Genomic DNA, 18,513 nt, shown 5'->3' on the forward strand with positions numbered 1-18,513 from the left:
TAAATCAGAACCTGTGTGTGAACAGGATCCCAGGTGATTCTGATACACGTTAGAGTTTGAAAAGCACCTACTCAGAGAGTTACGAATCTCAGGACCTGGTCCCGTTTGTTGTCATTCCCTTCTCTGTTTCTTCCCCACAATTTTTCATCTTCTCCTTCCTGCTCACCAAAAAGGAATATCAAAATATCATTATGTGCTTAAAAGCAAAAAGAAGATCAGATCAAAAGTGTATAGAAGGAAGGAGAGGAAATGTATCTTCCTTCTGAGATGGCATGGCTGGCTGATTGGCTGACTATACTTACATGTCTTTGTCGTGTTTTTAGTATCTTAGCAGATCTATATTCTTTTCCCTCCTCTGGGTTCTCCCAGAGCATTATTCACATTGGCCACTGCTCCCAAAAGCAAGGTTGCGTAACTGCATGAGAAGTGGAGTACAGGAGTAAATTATACAGTGTTTAATTTACAGAGGGTGAGCCACAAAGCATCAGAAGTCAGGGCTGCCCGTTCCAGCTGAGGGCAGAGAGCAGCAAAGGATTTATTATTGGTTATGTAACCTGGAAACCTCTGTGAATAGCAGACATTGTGAGACCGAAATCGTTGTAATTAAAAGCAAAGTTAAATACCTAAGTCCATGCTTCCATGTACGAAGATGACTGTAGTGAGCGTTTCTTCTAGTGAGTGATGGACTGAAAGTCTAGTGTAGTGATTAGGAGCTTAGACTCTTAAGCTAAAACTCTTCTGGTTCAAATTCCAGCTCATCTACTTCTTGACTCTGTGACTGTGAGTGAGTTACTTAACCTCTCTAACCTCTTCATTTGAAAATAGGGAAAAGAAAACAACTGTCCCTACCTACTTCATGGGGTTACTATAAACAGTAAATGAGAAAAGCTGTGTAAACAATACTTAGCACAATGTCTGAAACATAGTGAGCACTCAGCAATCATTAGGGTATGTTTGTTTGTTCATTTATTAACGAAGATTCTTCTCATAAGTTTCTCATAACTACACAATAGCATTTTTTGTACAGGTTTTCTGGGATTTGTGGTGGTGTGTGGCCATGACAAAGAGCTTTAGCTAAAGGGATTCTCTGAGGCGGAAGAGTGAGTGTCTGTTGATCACCTCTAGGATAATGACTACTGTATTGGGTATGGTGCTGGTGGTATGTAGTGTCATGAAAGAAAATGAGAAATGTTATAGAGTCCCTTGAGGCACTTAGAGTCTAAATGGAAAGAGATGAGACGCATATGGAAGAAGCAACACATTCATATGCTGAAAATTCTGTAGTATAAATGAGAATGCCCAGAATGATTGAAAGGCAGCCATGAATATTGATCTTGCTACTAGCAGTTTGTATTCTCTTCAGGTGTCTTTTACAAAGAGGGACTTGAAAGTGGGAGAACTATTAGATTTGTTAGGCAAAACGGTAGTTTGGCATGCACAAAAGATTTTTTTTAATTTGATACTTTTGAACCTTGATTTGCAAGGCAAGTAAGCACCACAGGGCAGAATGTGAGCAAGTACTGCCATTGGTGCAGTTAGAGCAGCCACCAGCCTGCACCTCCCTGTGCCAAGGTGCAAATCAGATAGTATTCTATCGTTTCACTGTTCCGCTTTATATTGACTATTTTTTTTTCTTTTACTACTTTTCAATACTTTCAAAGAATTCAGGATTTGGAGAAAATGAGAAAAATGAGGAAGTTTATAAATGCTCGATAGAAGGGCATTAGGTGTTAATTAATTAAGTGTTAAGATGAAACGTTGGAGAAGGAAATGGCAACCCACTCCAGTACTCTTGCCTGGAAAGTCCCATGGACGGAGGAGCCTGGTAGGCTGCAGTCCATGGGGTCACTAGGAGTCGGACGCCACTGAGTGACTTCGCTTTCACTTTTCACTTTCATGCATTGGAGAAGGAAATGGCAACCCACTCCAATGTTCTTGCCTGGAGAATCCCAGGGACGGGGGAGCCTGGTGGGCTGCCGTCTCTGGGGTCGCACAGAGTGGTACACAACTGAAGCGACTTAGCAGCAAGATGAAACGTTATGGAACTCAAGGTGTTTTTCCATCGTGAGGAACTTAGGCAGAAGAGGTGGCTCAGGGAGAGTCCTGGAGAAAACAGTGTTTGTTCCCCGTTCTCTGCCCCCCACCACCCCTGCCCAATGTTTAGAGCAGTTTTAAGAAGATGCTCCTGTCTGTAGGTCTGAAGGGAATGGGCAGGAGAGATGGACTTGGGCTGGGGGAGCTAGAAACAGAAAAGCAGTCAGCTGCAATTAACATTTCGGAAAAGAAGAAGACCCTGGACTTAGGACCATGGCAGTAGTCTGAGAGGTAGAGATGGTTTTTCCAAGATCACTTTTGAAATTATCTGTCATGGACATCTTAAAATGGAGGAAAAAATGCTGTTTGGAAGTAACCACCCAGGGCCATCTCTAATCTAGATAAGAGAAACCAGCATCTGTCAGTGGGTGATAAACTGTCATATGAGGGTTGCTCAGGGCCTGGCTAATACTTCCAGCCCAGGATCCCCTCATAGGTTTTGTTCACAGGCTCTGGTGCTCTGCTTAATCTGACGTCCTTTCTTTTGCTTCTTTTTCAGCAGTGCCCACGTATCCCAAGTCAGCAGTGTGTCATCAACTGGAGAGTAAGTGGTCCAGATTGGGCTTTTTTCCCCTCCTTTCACTTACTAAGCAGTAAAAAAAAAAAAAAAAAAAAAACTATTCTAATGGTGTGCTGCATTGGAAGATTAATACAGTACATAACCAATGATGATTTTTTGACTACCCAGAGGAAAAGACTAAATAAGAAATGTTCCTATTTGAGTTTCTGTGTGGGCGTGGGACTGGAGAGAGCTTGGCCATGTGAACATCTGAGATTTTCTATTTATTTCAGTCAAAATAATGTTAGTCAGTTAATATGTGCAAAGCAGTCTGTGATTTAAGAAGTGTCTTGCCACTAAAGGTGAAGGTATGAACATACATTTTACTTCTTCCTTCATTTGTTTTAATCAGCCTCCATTTATTGGCCACCTGTAATACACTAAGCATAGTGTTAGGTGTCTGAGGTTAAATAAGCCTTGGGCACTGTGTTTGGGGACTTCCCAGGCTGATAGAACACAGAAAAGGAAGGAAGTTAGTGATGGCAACAAGTCCTTTTTCCTCTGGGCAGTGGCAGTGGAATTAATTCTAATTAATCTACTAGTCACACTTAATTCTACTTTAATTCCACTAGTCACAAAAGTCTGAATTCCAGTTTTCTACCCCCACCTACTCTCTGACCACATTGTTCATTGTGCTTCAGCTACGTGACACAGCTGGGGCCTGGGTGGGCCATTTGGAGCATTTTCATCAACAAAGATCAGGGGGATGAGGAGTGGTGTTGATATCAGGTGGTATAATAAGGAGGAAGAGAAAAGAATTAGAAGAAGCACTAATTAGTATAAATTTGGATCTAATAGAGCTTCTTTGGTGGCTCAGATGGTAAAGAATCTGCCTGCAGTGCAGAAGACCAGGGTTTGATCCCAAGGATGGGAAGATCCCCTGGAGAAGGGAGTAGTTATCCACTCCAGTGTTCTTACCTGGTTGATTTGGGAATTTTTTTCTCCTCCTTATTAGACAAGGAAGCAATCAGAGGGCAGATTTGATCTCTCTTATCTTTATGAATTTTAAAGAGATTCTAGAGTTATGCCAAGACAGACATATTCTTGCCTGTTTATTTCCTAACAACTTCTTAGGTGACTTGTATAGTGTTTGGAAAAGGTGTGGGTTTGGTATGTGTGTATATATTAATTTATTTAGATTCCTAGGTACCACTATTAGGTCATCTCAAATCATTGGGATGTGGAGTTCAAGATATTAAAGTTCTTATGCCCAAGTCAGACTGCACTTGTTTTAATGAAATAGTTTTAATGAAACTAGTTTTAATGAAATTACTATAAGTCTATTATAAAACTACCTTTGGAAAATCTAAAAGTTCTTAAATTGTTAAATTTTCAAAGCTCATTTTATTTAACTAAATTTATTCCTCAGTCTGACCATTTAAAACTATATTTTTTTATTTTAACAGCTTTATTGAGGTGTATATACAAAAACTATACACGTATTTAATGGACACAGAAAAGGAAGCAAGTTAGTGATGGCAACAAGTCCAACTCAATAATTTGAGTCTGGATGTGATTCTTTTCTCAAGTGAAGGAAAACACGCTTTGAGGACTGTCTGTTTAGAATTCTTCATGCCTGCTTATTCAGAATTAAATAATGAAGTGATAAGAGTTTAGGTACATTTTAAGACTATATAGCTTTAAAAATGATACCTTATCTTATTATCACTTTTGTCAGCCCCTGTGCTTACCTGTTTTCTTCAGGTTGAATAAAATAAATCTGTCCTTCTCTCTTCAGTAGTATATATTGGGATGTTTGCATGAATACATTTTCAATCATATTAGGATGTTTGTATGAATACAGTTTCAATCATTTATATCACAATTTAACTGAATAGAGATTCAGAAAGTTTTACCCTTCTGTTATTAAGAGTAATTGCTCTGGTAAGTTGTTCTTTTTTAATAGTGTTATTTTCTATGTAATTTTTTCTTCAAGAAATTCAGATAGTAGGGATCATAAAATTATTTGTGCCAATTTGCTTTGTAAGTCATACTGTCTTCCCCTGCAGAACTGGTATGAAATCTGGATGATACTTGCCTTTGTAAGAATAGGTTCATTATTATTCCTTGAGGGAAAAAAATCTTTCCTCATTCTGCCTTGTATTAGATGATCCTTATTTCCTGAATGCCTCCTGTAATTGTTGCTGGATCTGCTGTGAGCATTTCAGTAATTCTGGACCCACAAAGATGGAAAACGCAATTATCTGATTGGTGGAATATGTTGCATTTAGTTTTGTTTCTCATTCACGGTGCAAATATTGGAGGATTAATTTCTCATACTGTCTTTGCTCATGAAGTGGTAGTAGATATTCCATTGGAAATGCTGATATTTCCAATATTATGGGGACTTTTTAATTGAAGAATAGTTGATTTACAATGTTGTGTTAATTTATGATTGTACAGGAAAGTGATTCATTCTTTTTTAAATATTCTTTTCCACTATGGTTTATCACAGGATACTGAATATAGTCCTCTGTGCTATACAGTCGGGCCTTGTTGTGTATCCATTCTGCATTTTAAAGCTTGTGTCTGTTAACCCCAACCTCCCAGTCCATCCCTCCCCCAACCTCCTCCCCGCTTGGCAGCTACCAGTCTGTTCTCTATGTATGGAGCCATATTTTTAAACACAGTTATTGATTTTCTTTTTTTAACCAGGCTCTTAGAAAGAACCATCCGGTCAGCTGTAGAACAACATCTTTTTGATGTTAATAGCTCTGGAGGCCAAAGTTCAGAGGACTCAGAATCTGGGGCATCATCATCTTCCTCCACATCCACCAAACAGCGACGACGCCAGGCTAAGGAGCAGGATGAAAGTCGACACAGCAGAGATGTGTGAGTTGGCATTGATACTCTTGTTTACATTTGCTCTCTTCTTTTAAAAATATACGATACATGTCCAAATTCATGACTGTTATAGCACTCTCATTTCAGTATTCAGGTTAAAACTTTAAAAGTTTTCATTTTGACACTTCTAAGCTTGGTTAACATTTGGAAATTCACACGTGATTGAATAAATATTTCATTTTCATCTGGATGTTTCGTATGTGGTGGGAAGCTACCTCTGATTTAATACATTTCATGGCTTTCTCGTCAATATCTTATTTAGAGGGATCCTGCACCATTGGAGGAGAAAATTGCCAGATGCCTGTCTACAGGTGGTTTTTTCCCTTGTTAGACAACATTCAGCTTGCTGTTAGATTTTCTTATGAGCCAGCAGATTCCCCTACTTATATTGACCTGATTAAATACCAGAACGTCACTGGAATGCTCTGACAGTTGATAATGTTTTAGTATAAGAAAGGCTGAGCTCAAGTCTAACAAAAGAGGAAATGCTTGAGTTCTTTATTATTACAATGTCTCATTTTAAAGCATTCTCTTAGCATGAACTTCAAGAAGAGTATTACAATAAACTCTTCTCCATTAAAAGCTTTAATAAAAATACAAATGAATAATTACCATTCATGTTATTGAATAATCATGATTTAAATTGTTAAGGAAAATAAATTTATATATAATAGACTATATTCTCATATTTTTCCTGAAAGTTTCGCCTACTGTAGCATTTAGTCTCTATAAAGTTATTTTGTACTTCTTATTAAATGTCAAAGACTAAACCAAACCCTAGTTCCCCACATTCTTTTTCATCTGGACTTGTCATCTATGCCAAAATGTTTATGGGGAAAAAGAAACTTATCTTTGCTTAAAGATATAAGATAAATAGTACAAGTAAATTCCATGTTGCACATGCACATTATTGAGATATTTAAGAGCTATTTTAGCAAACATAATTTTAAAAATTAAAAAGTATCAGTTATGTAACCCACTGACTTTTCATGTGATAATAAGCAACACTTTTTTGAAAACATTTGTTTTGGAGCTGGTGGGTAGGAGGGGGTGCTATAACATTTCCTTTTAGCAAATAGGAAAATTATAATATAGGACATATTTACATTTAAAATTAGTTACTGAGTAAGCTTTATAGAAAATGTTTAGGAATATAATTTGTTTGTATACTGCCTATATTGTGTTATTCATCAAGCACCAGTTATTCATTTAACACTGTTCTTAGTCTCTGCTTTATTTTTTGCCACACTGTATGCAACAGCACTGCATTTTTAAAATCCTTAGTGTGTCACGACATCATGCTTTCTACCCTTGTTGTTGGGACAGAGAGGAGCATGTTAGCACAAAGCTGGGCAATAGTCCTAGTGGTGGTAGGTGCATTGGGTGGACCAGGGAGGACCATGGCAGGGGTAAAGTCAAGAGTGAGCAGGGTGCTAGCCAGGGAGAGAAATATGAAACAGAGCATAAACACTCCTGCAGAATTTAAATACAGTTTCCCACATCTGAGGATGTTTCTGTAGAAGTTACCTTGATTGTTCTCCACTATCAACATCAAGGGAACAAAAGGAGATGGAGAATGAAAGAGACTAACTAACCATCTTGTTGCAGGGAGGGCATCCCTTCCAGAGCCCGAAACTAGCCTTTTGTCTAACACTTGGAAGTGAATTGTCCAAGGAGACACATGTGCTGACAAAGCAAGAGACTTTACTGGAAAAGGGCACCTGGGTAGAGAGCAGTAGGGTAAGGGAACCCAGGAGAACAGCTCTGCCATGTGGCTCGGCTCACAGTCTCGGGTTTTATGGTGATGGGATTAGTTTCCGGGTTGTCTTTAGCCAATCATTCTGACTCAGAGTCCTTCCTGGTGGTGCAAGCCTTGTTCAACCAAGATGGATGCCAGAGAGAAGGATTCTGGGAGGTGGTCGGACATGTGGTGTCTCCTTTTGACCTTTCCTGAACTCTTCCGGTTGGTGGTGGCTTATTAGTTCCATGTTCCTTACCAGGACCTCCTGTCGTAAAACAACTCATGCAAATAGTTACTCTGGTGCCTGGCCAGGGTGGGTGGTTTCAGTCAGTGTGCTTCCCCTGACAATCTGAAGAGGTGCCCATGAAGCTCTAGCCTTTTCCTCCTCTGGAGTTCCTTTATCGCTCATCCTTCTCACTCATCATGGTCAACTGTGTGTTGAGTGAGAGAATCTTGGTGTGCAAACTGTTTATGGCAGAAGAAACTTACAGTCTCACCTGATTCATTTCCTTAGTATGTGGTCTGGGTAATCAGAAGTCCCTTTCCATGCTCCTTGTTAGCCTCACCCTCCTGGTCATAAGGCCCCTCCTAACCTGTCACCCTGGTCACTGTCATGTCTTGAGAGTCCTTCTCCTTTAGCTTTCAGCCAGTACTGAATGGCTGCTCCGAGCTCTCCACAGCTTTGGAGGAACAAGGCCCTATCTCTCAGAGCTCTAGCTCTGCTACTTCTGCCCCCCACCCAAGGGCCTCTTCAGTACGTCCCAAGAGATGCACTTACATGGTGTCAGATTTGAAAATGTTAAGAATCATTACTATAGCCTATAGCAAGTATGTTTTTCTCAGTGTTCGCTTATACATAATTGATTTGTTCTCTAAGATTTCTGTCAAGTTTTGCTTAAAAAATTAGGAAGAATTAAAGCTACACTTCACTATCTTCTATTCAAAACTATTAGCCCTATGGAATGGTTTTAAAATGTTTTTGAAAAATCCATGATATGTTATTTTGCCTGCAACCATTTAGAAAAATATCTCCATGTTTCAGGGTGAGGTTGGAGAGTCAATAAAGTCTGTACTAATACCATTATGACATTTTTTTAAAAAAGCAATGCAGAAGACAGACTAGAAATACTTTAATGTACATGATTTCTTATTTGTCTCAGTTCATAAGGAAACATGATCAGGCTTATATTATTATTTATTACACTAAAAATGTAAAAGTTTAAGGAATATATTCATTATGTGAGAGAGCTCAATTTAATTCTCATTTAAAAATTGACCATCTGCCAGAAGCAAGAAAATATTGTTGAATCTTGGTGGTGGATATAAGGAAGTTCATGGTGATAGTCCCTGTATTTTTCTATGTTTGAAAGTTTTGTAATAAATATTTTTTAAAAAGTAAAGCATGGCTATTGAAAATGATTTCAATTTTCTAAAACACAATGAACTAAAAAATTATACCTATTTTTATTATATAACTATGATGTTAAATTCCTACTGCAAACTAAAAGAAAATCGTGCTATCTTAGAATATTAAAAAGTTCAGTATTGCCAGAACATTACGTGTGCATGCATGTAGGGGAAGGAGGAAACTCTGAAAAAAGAAAACCTGAGATGTGGAGAGTGAGCGTGAGAGGCCCCCAGGATCTAAGTTCAGGTTAAATCGCGGTGACGGCAGGTGTGCGAGTCTGGATATTACTCGAAGGACCGTGCTCCTGTGCTCCTCAGGGTCGCCCAGGCACCGACTCACACAAGAGCAAAGAGCATCCTTTGAGGACAGCAGGATTTCCACCTAAGCACAACTGCACAACTAGATTTGGGAATATTTATTTGAACAGGATTTATTCCAGTCATTCATTCACTATTCAAAAAGATTAGAAAATAAACTTGGTCCTTTAGTTTCTAAAAATAATGTTTAGCTTTTGTATTAATCTGCTCAAGCTGCCATAACAAAGTACCACAGACTTAAACAACAGGAGTGCATTTTCTCACAGTTCAGAGAGGTCGAAGTCCGAGATCAAGGTGCTGAGGGTGGGTGCTTGCTGAGGCCTCGCTGCCTTGCTGGCAGTGCCTGCTCGGTGAGGGTGTCCTCACACGGCCTTTTCTCCGTGCTCTCCGGTGCCTGCCTCTTCTTATAAGGATGCCCGTCCTCTTGGATTAAGTCCCCACCGTCATGACCTCACGCAACCTTAGTTACCTCCTCAGAGGCCCTGTCGCCCTGGCAGGTAGGGCTTCCTCATATGAACTGGGGAGGTGGGGGACACCGTTTAGTCCTTCAGTTCAGTTCAGGACCTCAGTTGTGTTCGGCTCTGTGACCCCATGGGCTGCAGCACACCAGGCTTCCCTGTCCATCACCAGTTCCAACAGCTTCAAACCTAAAAATTCCTCCATTAAAAAATTATAATTGGATCTATATCCCAGGAATTAAGAAAATACAAAGGCAAAGAAAGAGACATAGTTAAATATTAAACTCATTGTGAATTTGAGAGAGATTTAAGAGTGTTTGTATACGTGCCTGCATGTTAGTCCCTAGCACCTTTTCCTCATGTGTTCATTTATTTTATACTTGGAATATTTCTTATAAATGTAATATACATCTTTTATATAATTTTACTAAATGTACATATGTGTACATTAAAGGTATAAAATAAGGCTAGATTAAATATGGAGTATTAAAAATCACCAAGATAGTGTAATGGTGAAAATATTATGATAATATTTAATTCATACTTTTGCCTCCATGATAGCCTAAGACAGGATATGAATTTAAATTACAGAATAAATATTTAATTTACTCTGTTTCATTTGGGGATATGATTGATAGTAAAATATGTTCATTTATTTTTACACTTTGGAGCTCACTAATTTCAAATACAGTTTTGGGTGGTTAGGAGTTATCTTTATATATTTTTAAAATTGAATTATAGTGGATTTACAGTGTATTAATTTCTGCTGTACAGCAAAGTGATTCAGTTACACACATATATATACATTCGCTTTTATATTATTTTCCATTATGCTTTATCCCAGGATATAGAATGTAGTTGCCAGTGCTATACAGTGGGACCTTGCTGTTTATCCATTCTATATGCGACAGTTTACATCTGCCAACCCCTAACTCCCACTCCATCCCTCCCTCCCATCCCCTTGGCAACCACCAATCTGTCTTCTATGTCCGTGATTCTCTTTCTGTTTTGTAGTTAGGTTCATTTGTGCTATATTGTAGATTCCACACGTAAGTGATATCGTGTGGTATCTGTCTGTCTCTTCTGACTTAACTTCATTTAGTATGGTAATCTCTAGTTGCAGGGAAGTACCTTTAAGGTCACACCATGACACAGAGTAAGTCTCATTCATTTGTACCTGACCAAATGGTGCTGCTGCTGCTGCTAAGTTGCTTCAGTCATGTCCAACTCTGTGTGACCCCATAGACGGCAGCCCACTAGGCTTCGCCGTCCCTGGGATTCTCCAGGCCATTTCCTTCTCTGATGCATGAAAGTGAAAAGTGAAAGTGAAGTCGCTCAGTTGTGTCCGACTCTTTGAGACCCCATGGACTGCAGCCCACCAGGCTCCTCCGTCTATGGGATTTTCCAGGCAAGAAAGAGTACTGGAGTGGGGTGCCATTGCCTTCTCCGAAATGGTGTTGTACTGATGGTTTAATTTGTTCTGTGATGTAGTAAAAGACAAACACTTTGACAAGTACTCTAATTTTCATGAAAAACCTCTTAAAAGAGAATGTTAAAATGCTTAAGGGAAGCATTTCAAGAGCGTTAAATGAATTAAATTCTGTAATTAAAACTTCTAAAACTAAGTCACGAAGGAACTTTAGTTATAAGCTTTCATTCAGAAACTGGTACTGGGAAGTAATGAATCCATATTTCAGTTGAAATGCTTTCTTTGTATTCTGTAATTCTTGTTATATCATTTTTACCCAGATCATATAATATAGGCAGATTTAGGTATTAATGCATTTATACTGTGATAAAATGTCTTTCTCAATTGGAGAAAATCAGTGTCCCATTCTGGAGAAAAAGATGTATTTCCTTTTCAGATTTTTCTTAATATATTATATTGATTTATAAGATCCATGTACGTGTATGTATGTATGTATATAAAACCTATGAATAATGGAAAAATGTCTTTGCAAGTTTGCACAATTCCCCTGGTTTTGAATACAGATTACTTTCGGTACAAATACAAAAGCTTTTCATTGGTAGAAACACAGCCCTCGCCAGTTTGCCTTTAGGAATAATTTCTCTTTTAATCTGATACATTTGGCACCAAGTGGTCTCAGGAGTAGCACTCTGCTCAGATTTTTATAAAAGATGAAACATGGAATTTCTAAGCACTCTTCTTTCTGCATGATGCAGTGTCTTTAAAACATCCTTTTTACCTTTTAAAGTAAAATGAAGCTAATTTTTTTTCAATTCAAGGGGACGTCTCAACAAAGAAAATATTCCTTCTGGCTTCAGCAATCTTGATGAATGTATGTTGAATGCTTGTGAAGTGGAAAAATTATATGAAAATACTTCTGGTTATATTGGAGAAAGGGGTAAACCTAAACGTCAGAAATCCAGTTCCAAACTTTCTGAGCTCAATGAAAATCAAGATGGTCTTGTGGTAAGTGCATGATTCTATAAAATTTTTACTTGTAGCCAGTTAGGAAATACCACATCTCTTTTCCTTGCTTTGTAAAAAGTAAAAATTAATGTCAAGCTTGAGTTTCACAGAATTATAGGACATGAGTTCTGAAAGAGACCTTAGAGGTACTAAGTATACACACTTTTATTTCTTTTTAATAACTATAAAAATCAAGTTCACGAAACACTGTATTTTGCCAAAGGAAGCAGAAACAGCACAAACTTTGATTTCTATGTTATTGAAATTGGTCTGACTTTTATCTCATTCTTTTGAGCATTTTTAAACTTTATTTTTAGAATAAAATTATCAAAGCATTTTTCCTTATTTTCCTCCATTTTATCTGTTCTTATTTATATGAATATAACAAATTAATGAGTTTAAAGTGAGGTAAAAGAAAAATACATATGGAAATAGGATCAACTGTCTTTGTGTTCAGAAATCCCTTTGTGTTCAGAAATTTAATTTCAAAGCTGTACTCTATAGTTTTTTTTCCCCTATCTCCTAAACAGTTACCTCAGACCTAAATGCTGGTTCGTGAATTTGATATATAAGTTATGCAAGTGAGTTTAGTCAATAACTCAATACTTATCCAGTTTAACTATAAGTATACATCATCCTTTATTGTGTATGTTCAGTTTCTTTGAAAAGTGAGAACCAAAGTCTGTCTTCTGATTTCCTTTAGCTTTCAGAAATTTAATCCCCCCAAAAAAACTGAAGTTGAATTTTATAACATGAACTGGAGTCCCTAATAAAAATAGGTAATATCCATTCTCTCACAGTGTTTAAAGCCTCTCTTCTGGTTTATCTCAGCAGTTTTTACCTCCATGCTGGGTTTTCTATAAATTTAACAAAACTCATGGACCACCTCTTTTCCCATTGTCAGTTTCTGCCTGCACTCAGAGAAAATTCCCAGTTTTATTCCTTAAAGAAAATATGCATAAATGCATATCTGGGGAAAGCATGTTTGCTCCATTCCCCCCAGATGTCCTGATGCCCTGTTTCTGGAAGCAAACTGATCAGCTAGAGTAAACACAGTCACCCACCTCAGCCTGGTGTCTGACACCGTTCTACAAATACAGCTTCCCAGGCGGTACCAGTGGTGAAGAGCCCATCTGCCAGTGCAGGAGACATGAGAGACACAGGGTCTCTTGATCCCTGGGTCTGGAAGACCCCCAAGAGGAGGCTGTGGTAGCCCACTCTAGTATCCTCACCTGGAGAATCCCGTGGACAGAGGATCCTGGTGGGCTATAGTCGATGATATCGCAAAGAGTTGGACATGACTGAAGCGACTTAGCATGCATGCAAGCTTTGGAACCATTATACATTAGTTTTTAACACTAACTTAATTCTTATTTGAAGGAAAAGTAAAATTTTTAATAAACTAAATGATACTAACTCCGTTAGCTCTTTATTCAGCCCATGATTTGTTTTCATCAATGTTTTTTTCCACCAGGAATAGTATCTTAAATTAGCTAAGTGGTAGTAGCTATTGAAACTGGAAAAGTATATTTATTCCTTAGAATACATGTGTGATTACTAAAACTGTGGACATAGTTGATGTTTAAAAACATTTGGATGAGAGAGCTTAATTCCATTCTGTGTTTTTTTTTTTTTTTTTTCTGTGAAAGGATTTGTCCCCATCTTAGCTGCCAGTCTCCACATTCCAGGATTGTGCAGGTCACATGTTAACATAAGTGAGCTAAGTGGAACGTGTCTTTGTTGCAATGAATAATTTAAAGCCCTGCCAACACAACTCAGACAGAAGCACTTTCTCATCTGTGAAGTGAGGGTATTCTCAAAGATATTTCCTGATTCTCATATTCCATTAATTTTAAATCTCATCTTCACAGGTAACCAACTACAAAGCAAATAGCCAGGGAACATGACAGTGACTACTGCTTAGACTACATCCTGAAAGTGAAGTTGTGCTTCTTAACTTCCTACTTACTTTTAAACTTCTATTTTTACTTTCCCCCACTCTCCTCCAAAACCTTCTCTTATTCCTTTACAAGCTTTTTATACACTGACTAAACTTTTGTTTCTGGAAAACATATGTAATAGTATACCTTCTCTGTGCCAGGAAGTATTTCAGAATCTGGGGATACATCTGTGAGACAAACAGGCAAAAATCACTGCCTTCATGGAGCTTACATTCTAGTGGGAAAAACAGACAAAATCAAGATAAAAAAGTAAACCATGAAATATATTACATAGTGATAACTATTAGTAAGAAAAATAAAGCAAAAAATGAGGCTAGAAATTATAAATGGGCAGAGGTTGCAATTTTAAATAGAGTTTTTAGAGATGGCCTTCCAAGAATTTGATATTTGAGTGTAAAGATCTAGAGGAAGTAAGGAAACAAAGCATACTATCACAGCAGGTTCAGAGACGCCAAGAAAATCACTTATATGAAATGTTCAAGAAACTGCAAAGATACCATTATGGTTAGAAGCGAATGCGGACAGTGAACAAGATAATGGAAGGTGAGGAGAGAACAAATTAAGCAGGGCCTCATAGAACATTGTAAAAACTCTGCCCTTAATCTGGGTGAGATGAGAATCCGTGTGAGGGTTCTAGGTAGAGCGGTGATGTGACTTACTGAAATTTGGTTTGACCACTGTGTTGAGAACGGAAAGGACGCAGCCAAGGGCAGAAGCAGAGAAACCAGTTAGGAAACTGTTGCAATAATCTAGGTGTGAGCTGATGATGGCGTGAACTAAGGTGATCCTCAAGCCAGCACATATTGCCTTGCAGGCTGCGCAGGGCACTGCGGTAGGGGACATTGTTCACATTGACTAAAATGTCCTCCTAGAGTACTGTATTGCAGTCGTCATGAGGTAATAGATATATTTTGATATATTTTGAACATAGAATTGACAAGATTTCTGATATTACCTGTGTAGTATGAAAGATAACGCCAAGGGTTTGGGCCTGAGCAGCTAGAAGGTTTGTGAAACCGATTTACTGAGATGGAGAAGAGAGAAGTTTGGGAGTAGTATCATGGTTCAATGTTGGACATGTTTTTTTGCGTTTGTTTGTTTGGCTATTCTCTGTCTTAGTTGCGGCATGCGAGATCTTTGATCTTCATTGCATCGTTTGAACTCTTAGATGTGGCATGTGGGATCTAGTTACCTGACCAAGGAACGAACCCAGAGTATTTAAAGTCAGTATACTAGATGAAGTAATCAAGGGTGTGAGTTTGAACAGACAAGGGAAGTGACCTCAGGGACCGTGAGCCCTGAGGCCTATGAACATGCAGAGGATGGGGAGATAACAGGGAACCAGTAGATGAGACTTAAGAAGGAAACAACAGCAAAAAAGGAGAAAATGAGGTGTGTTTGATGTTTTGGAAGCCAGGTGAACCGGGTATCTCTAGCTGGAAAGAAGGTCAAATAGTTAACCGAGTAGAACAGTGAGAGTTTATTGGAATTAGCAAGCTGGAGATCACTCAGTAAGAGCAGTTTTGATGGAGATATGGGAGCAAAGCATTTTCCAGAGAAAACAAGAGGAGAGGAACTGAAGAGTTTGAGTGATAATTTTACAGTGATCTCGCCAGCCCATAACACAGCCAAAAAGATCTAAAAAGGGCAACTTGCAGATTAAGAATCTCTAGAGTGGGAACTGTCTGTAGTAATTTGCCTTGTTCTTTTCCCTTTTGAACTATCATGAGCAGCAGAGACCGAGAGACTGCAGATAGTTCTGAACTCAGAAATTAGTGGTAGTGAGTGGCATTGAGTACCTCTAACGATTGCTGTGGTCAGAACCTTCTGCTCTCTTCTTGCACCATCAGCTCACATCTGTGCTCTTGAGCCTCTCTCAGAGGGAAAGCTTTTTTGCTGTTTTTGTCTTTGAACAGCTAAAACAGCAAGTTTGTGTTTCAGTGACTTCCCTCTTTCCTGCTTCAGAATTTCTCTAGATCTCCACCCGTTTTCTTACCTGCTCAAATAATAAACGTTTTTCTAAAATCTAAGATTAAATATCCTTGAAATTTATGTTTTCTGCATCTATCTCTCTACGTCTTGTACATGTGCAAACATATACACACTCACTCACTCACTCATGCACTTTTCATTGCTTCCTCACCACTAGCTCATTTCTGTTGGCCTAGAAAATGCCTCTATCTCAAAAATATTCTTTCTAGGGCACAGTTTAACAGTTTGAATCAAAAGCCATAATTCAGGCATTTTATCTAATAATCCTACCTCTGCTATCCTGCTCTGGAGACAGCATCGTACATATGAAAAGGACCAGAAGTACTGATTTGCTCACCACATGGTTGTCTATAATCATGGAGAATTAGAAGCAATTTAAATGTTCAAAAGTAAGAGACCAGATAAGTAACATTTGTATGTCAATTCAATAAGATATGCATCAAATAAAAATTACGGTTCTGAAGACTATGTAATAAAGTGAAAAATGTTTGGCAAAGTATATTTTAAGTGCTTTGCATATATTATCAATTTTAATCCTCCCAATAACCCATAAAGTAGTAATTATTATTATTAATACTCTCATTTGAACATGAGGAAAATGAAGCACAGAAGATAAACAGCTGTCCAAGGTCACAAATAAGTGGTGGGGCTCGGGTTCCATGATACTCTCCTTCAAAAGTAGGTATATAAGGAAGCAGTATATATAGTGCGTGCATTTATGTGTGAATGCAAGTATATAAATATGTTCCTAGAAAAACACACAAAGGAAATATACCTAAAATGACTGAACAGTAGTATTGTGCTGGTGATGGTGATGGTGGAAGTATTAGGGGCAATTTTTACTCCATCCAAATATTCTTTATGTGATTCTACTAATGCTTTAATAAGATTTACATTTATATATTTAAAAAAACATAGTCTAGTAGCCCTTTTATTCATAAACAGCATCTGTTTAATCTCATGTACACCCTCTGAAATCATAGGCAGGGATCAAGGAAGCAGCTTAGGTCTTACACTCAGGCCTGAATTTCAGTTCCAGCTTTATCATTTAATAGCTATGGCAAGTGAGCAGTTACTCTGTAACATGGGAGTATTTATCTCTCTTTGTGGTTTTTTGTGAGATATAAGTGCAATGAAATGTGCTAAATAATAGGAAAAACTGAAAACAGTACCTATATAAGTTCTTTCTGCTCCCTCTGTTCTGATGGTCAATCTTTGCCCTTCGTTTTGCCATCAAAAATTTTAAACAGTCTGCAGACATTTCCAGTTCTTTCCATACTTGCTAGTGAACTCCTGTAATTCAGATTCTACCCCCACTTCTCTGAAGAAACTCCTTTCTCTGTGTCGCTGGGTGACCGTGTGGTTGTTTCTGGTATGTTAAGACCTCTGTGCTGTTGTTGGCTTGGTCCTTGGCCTCCTGAAGTCCTTGTGGTTCTTGACCCTCTGTCCCTTTTTCTCAGAAATCTTTCTCCCTTGACCTCCAGGATGTTGATCTCTCTTTGTCCTCTTAACACAGTGACCCTATTCCTCGTCACTGCGTCCCTCGCTGACTGGTTTTCCACAAGACGTGCTTAGATGTAAATGTTACACAGAGTATCGCCTCATCCCTTGCCCATCAGTACTGCACCTGAGAGCTTCTCTACTTCTGCGGTGTCAGATGTCACCTCTTTGGAAGTGACTTCCAAAGCAACACTTCCATGATGCTCTGTGAAGCTCACCTTAGACAGTACTTTCAGGTCAACATGTGAAAATCAGGTCAACATGTGAAAATCAAATGAATCATCTTTTCCTCCTTAGTCTCTCTTTCACTCATCTGATTTCACAGGTCCTCATCTTCTTAGTCATTTTCTAAGGCCTTTCCTTTTCCTTGTTCCCAGTCCTTCTTCCAGTGTTTGTCACACGTCAAATCTAGTTGACTCTACTTTAAAAATATGCCCCCCTTTCCCCTTTGTACTGCCATAGCTGAGGCACTTTTTATAACTAGTCTGGAATATCAGGACAGCCACCTAGCACATCTTCATGCGTCCACTGTCTCCTCCATCCCCTCCAAACCATTTTGCCTGTTTATAAGAACAATCATTTACCTAATGTTGAAAATCTCAACTCTTGGTTTTAATGCAATATAGCCCAGCAAGAATTCCTGTCAAAAACCATCTGACAGTGATTCTCTTGAGTGGTGTCAATATAAGGTAAAAAAAAAACAAACCCACCGTTTGAACCGCAGATGGAAACATATTCATTCCTTCAAACATACAACAATGGACTGTATGACAGGCGCTGTTTTAAGCACAAAAGACAAAATGGTGACCCAAACAGACACACTGTCGGCCATCTGGAAGTCTACATTCTCAAAGGATGAGACGGATAAGAAACAAACCAACATGTAGTCAGATGGCAGCACGTGCTGTGGAGAGAAGTGAAGCGGGGTGAATCAGATTGGGTTGGGTGGGAAGCTGAGGATGGACACTGAGCAGATTGAGTCTTCAGGTCCGGCGTCTCTGAGAATGGCGCTTATGCAGGGACCTGTGAGGGAGGAGGGATATCTGAGGAGAGACTATCCAGGCAGAGGGAGAAGAGCCTTAGCCTTTGGAAGATGAGCAAAAGGCTCTCCTGGTCAGAGCAGAGTTGAAGGGGGAGTGCTGTAGGAGATGAGGTCAGAGGCATAGCAGGGAGCCTGATCCCTTAAGGCTTTGTAGCCATTTTTA

At 38.7% G+C, this 18,513-nt stretch overlaps 1 protein-coding gene across 9 annotated transcripts in view; it reads left to right on the forward strand.

The window, feature by feature from the left end:
- Positions 1 to 18,513, forward strand: part of FAM13A (family with sequence similarity 13 member A) — a 331,522-nt gene that overhangs the window by 264,600 nt on the left and 48,409 nt on the right. For 6 of the 9 annotated variants that reach the window (XM_027544081.1, XM_027544078.1, XM_027544080.1 and 3 more), the window contains 3 exons: positions 2,594 to 2,638; positions 5,309 to 5,485; positions 11,669 to 11,855. In XM_027544081.1, coding sequence (XP_027399882.1) covers positions 2,594 to 2,638; positions 5,309 to 5,485; positions 11,669 to 11,855 — 409 coding nt within the window. The remainder of the gene's footprint in view (positions 1 to 2,593; positions 2,639 to 5,308; positions 5,486 to 11,668; positions 11,856 to 18,513) is intronic. The other 3 variants (XM_027544079.1, XM_027544084.1, XM_027544086.1) reach the window with 1 other exon arrangement.

This window comes from Bos indicus x Bos taurus, chromosome 6, assembly GCF_003369695.1.
Source record: "Bos indicus x Bos taurus breed Angus x Brahman F1 hybrid chromosome 6, Bos_hybrid_MaternalHap_v2.0, whole genome shotgun sequence".
Lineage (NCBI taxonomy): Eukaryota > Metazoa > Chordata > Mammalia > Artiodactyla > Bovidae > Bos > Bos indicus x Bos taurus.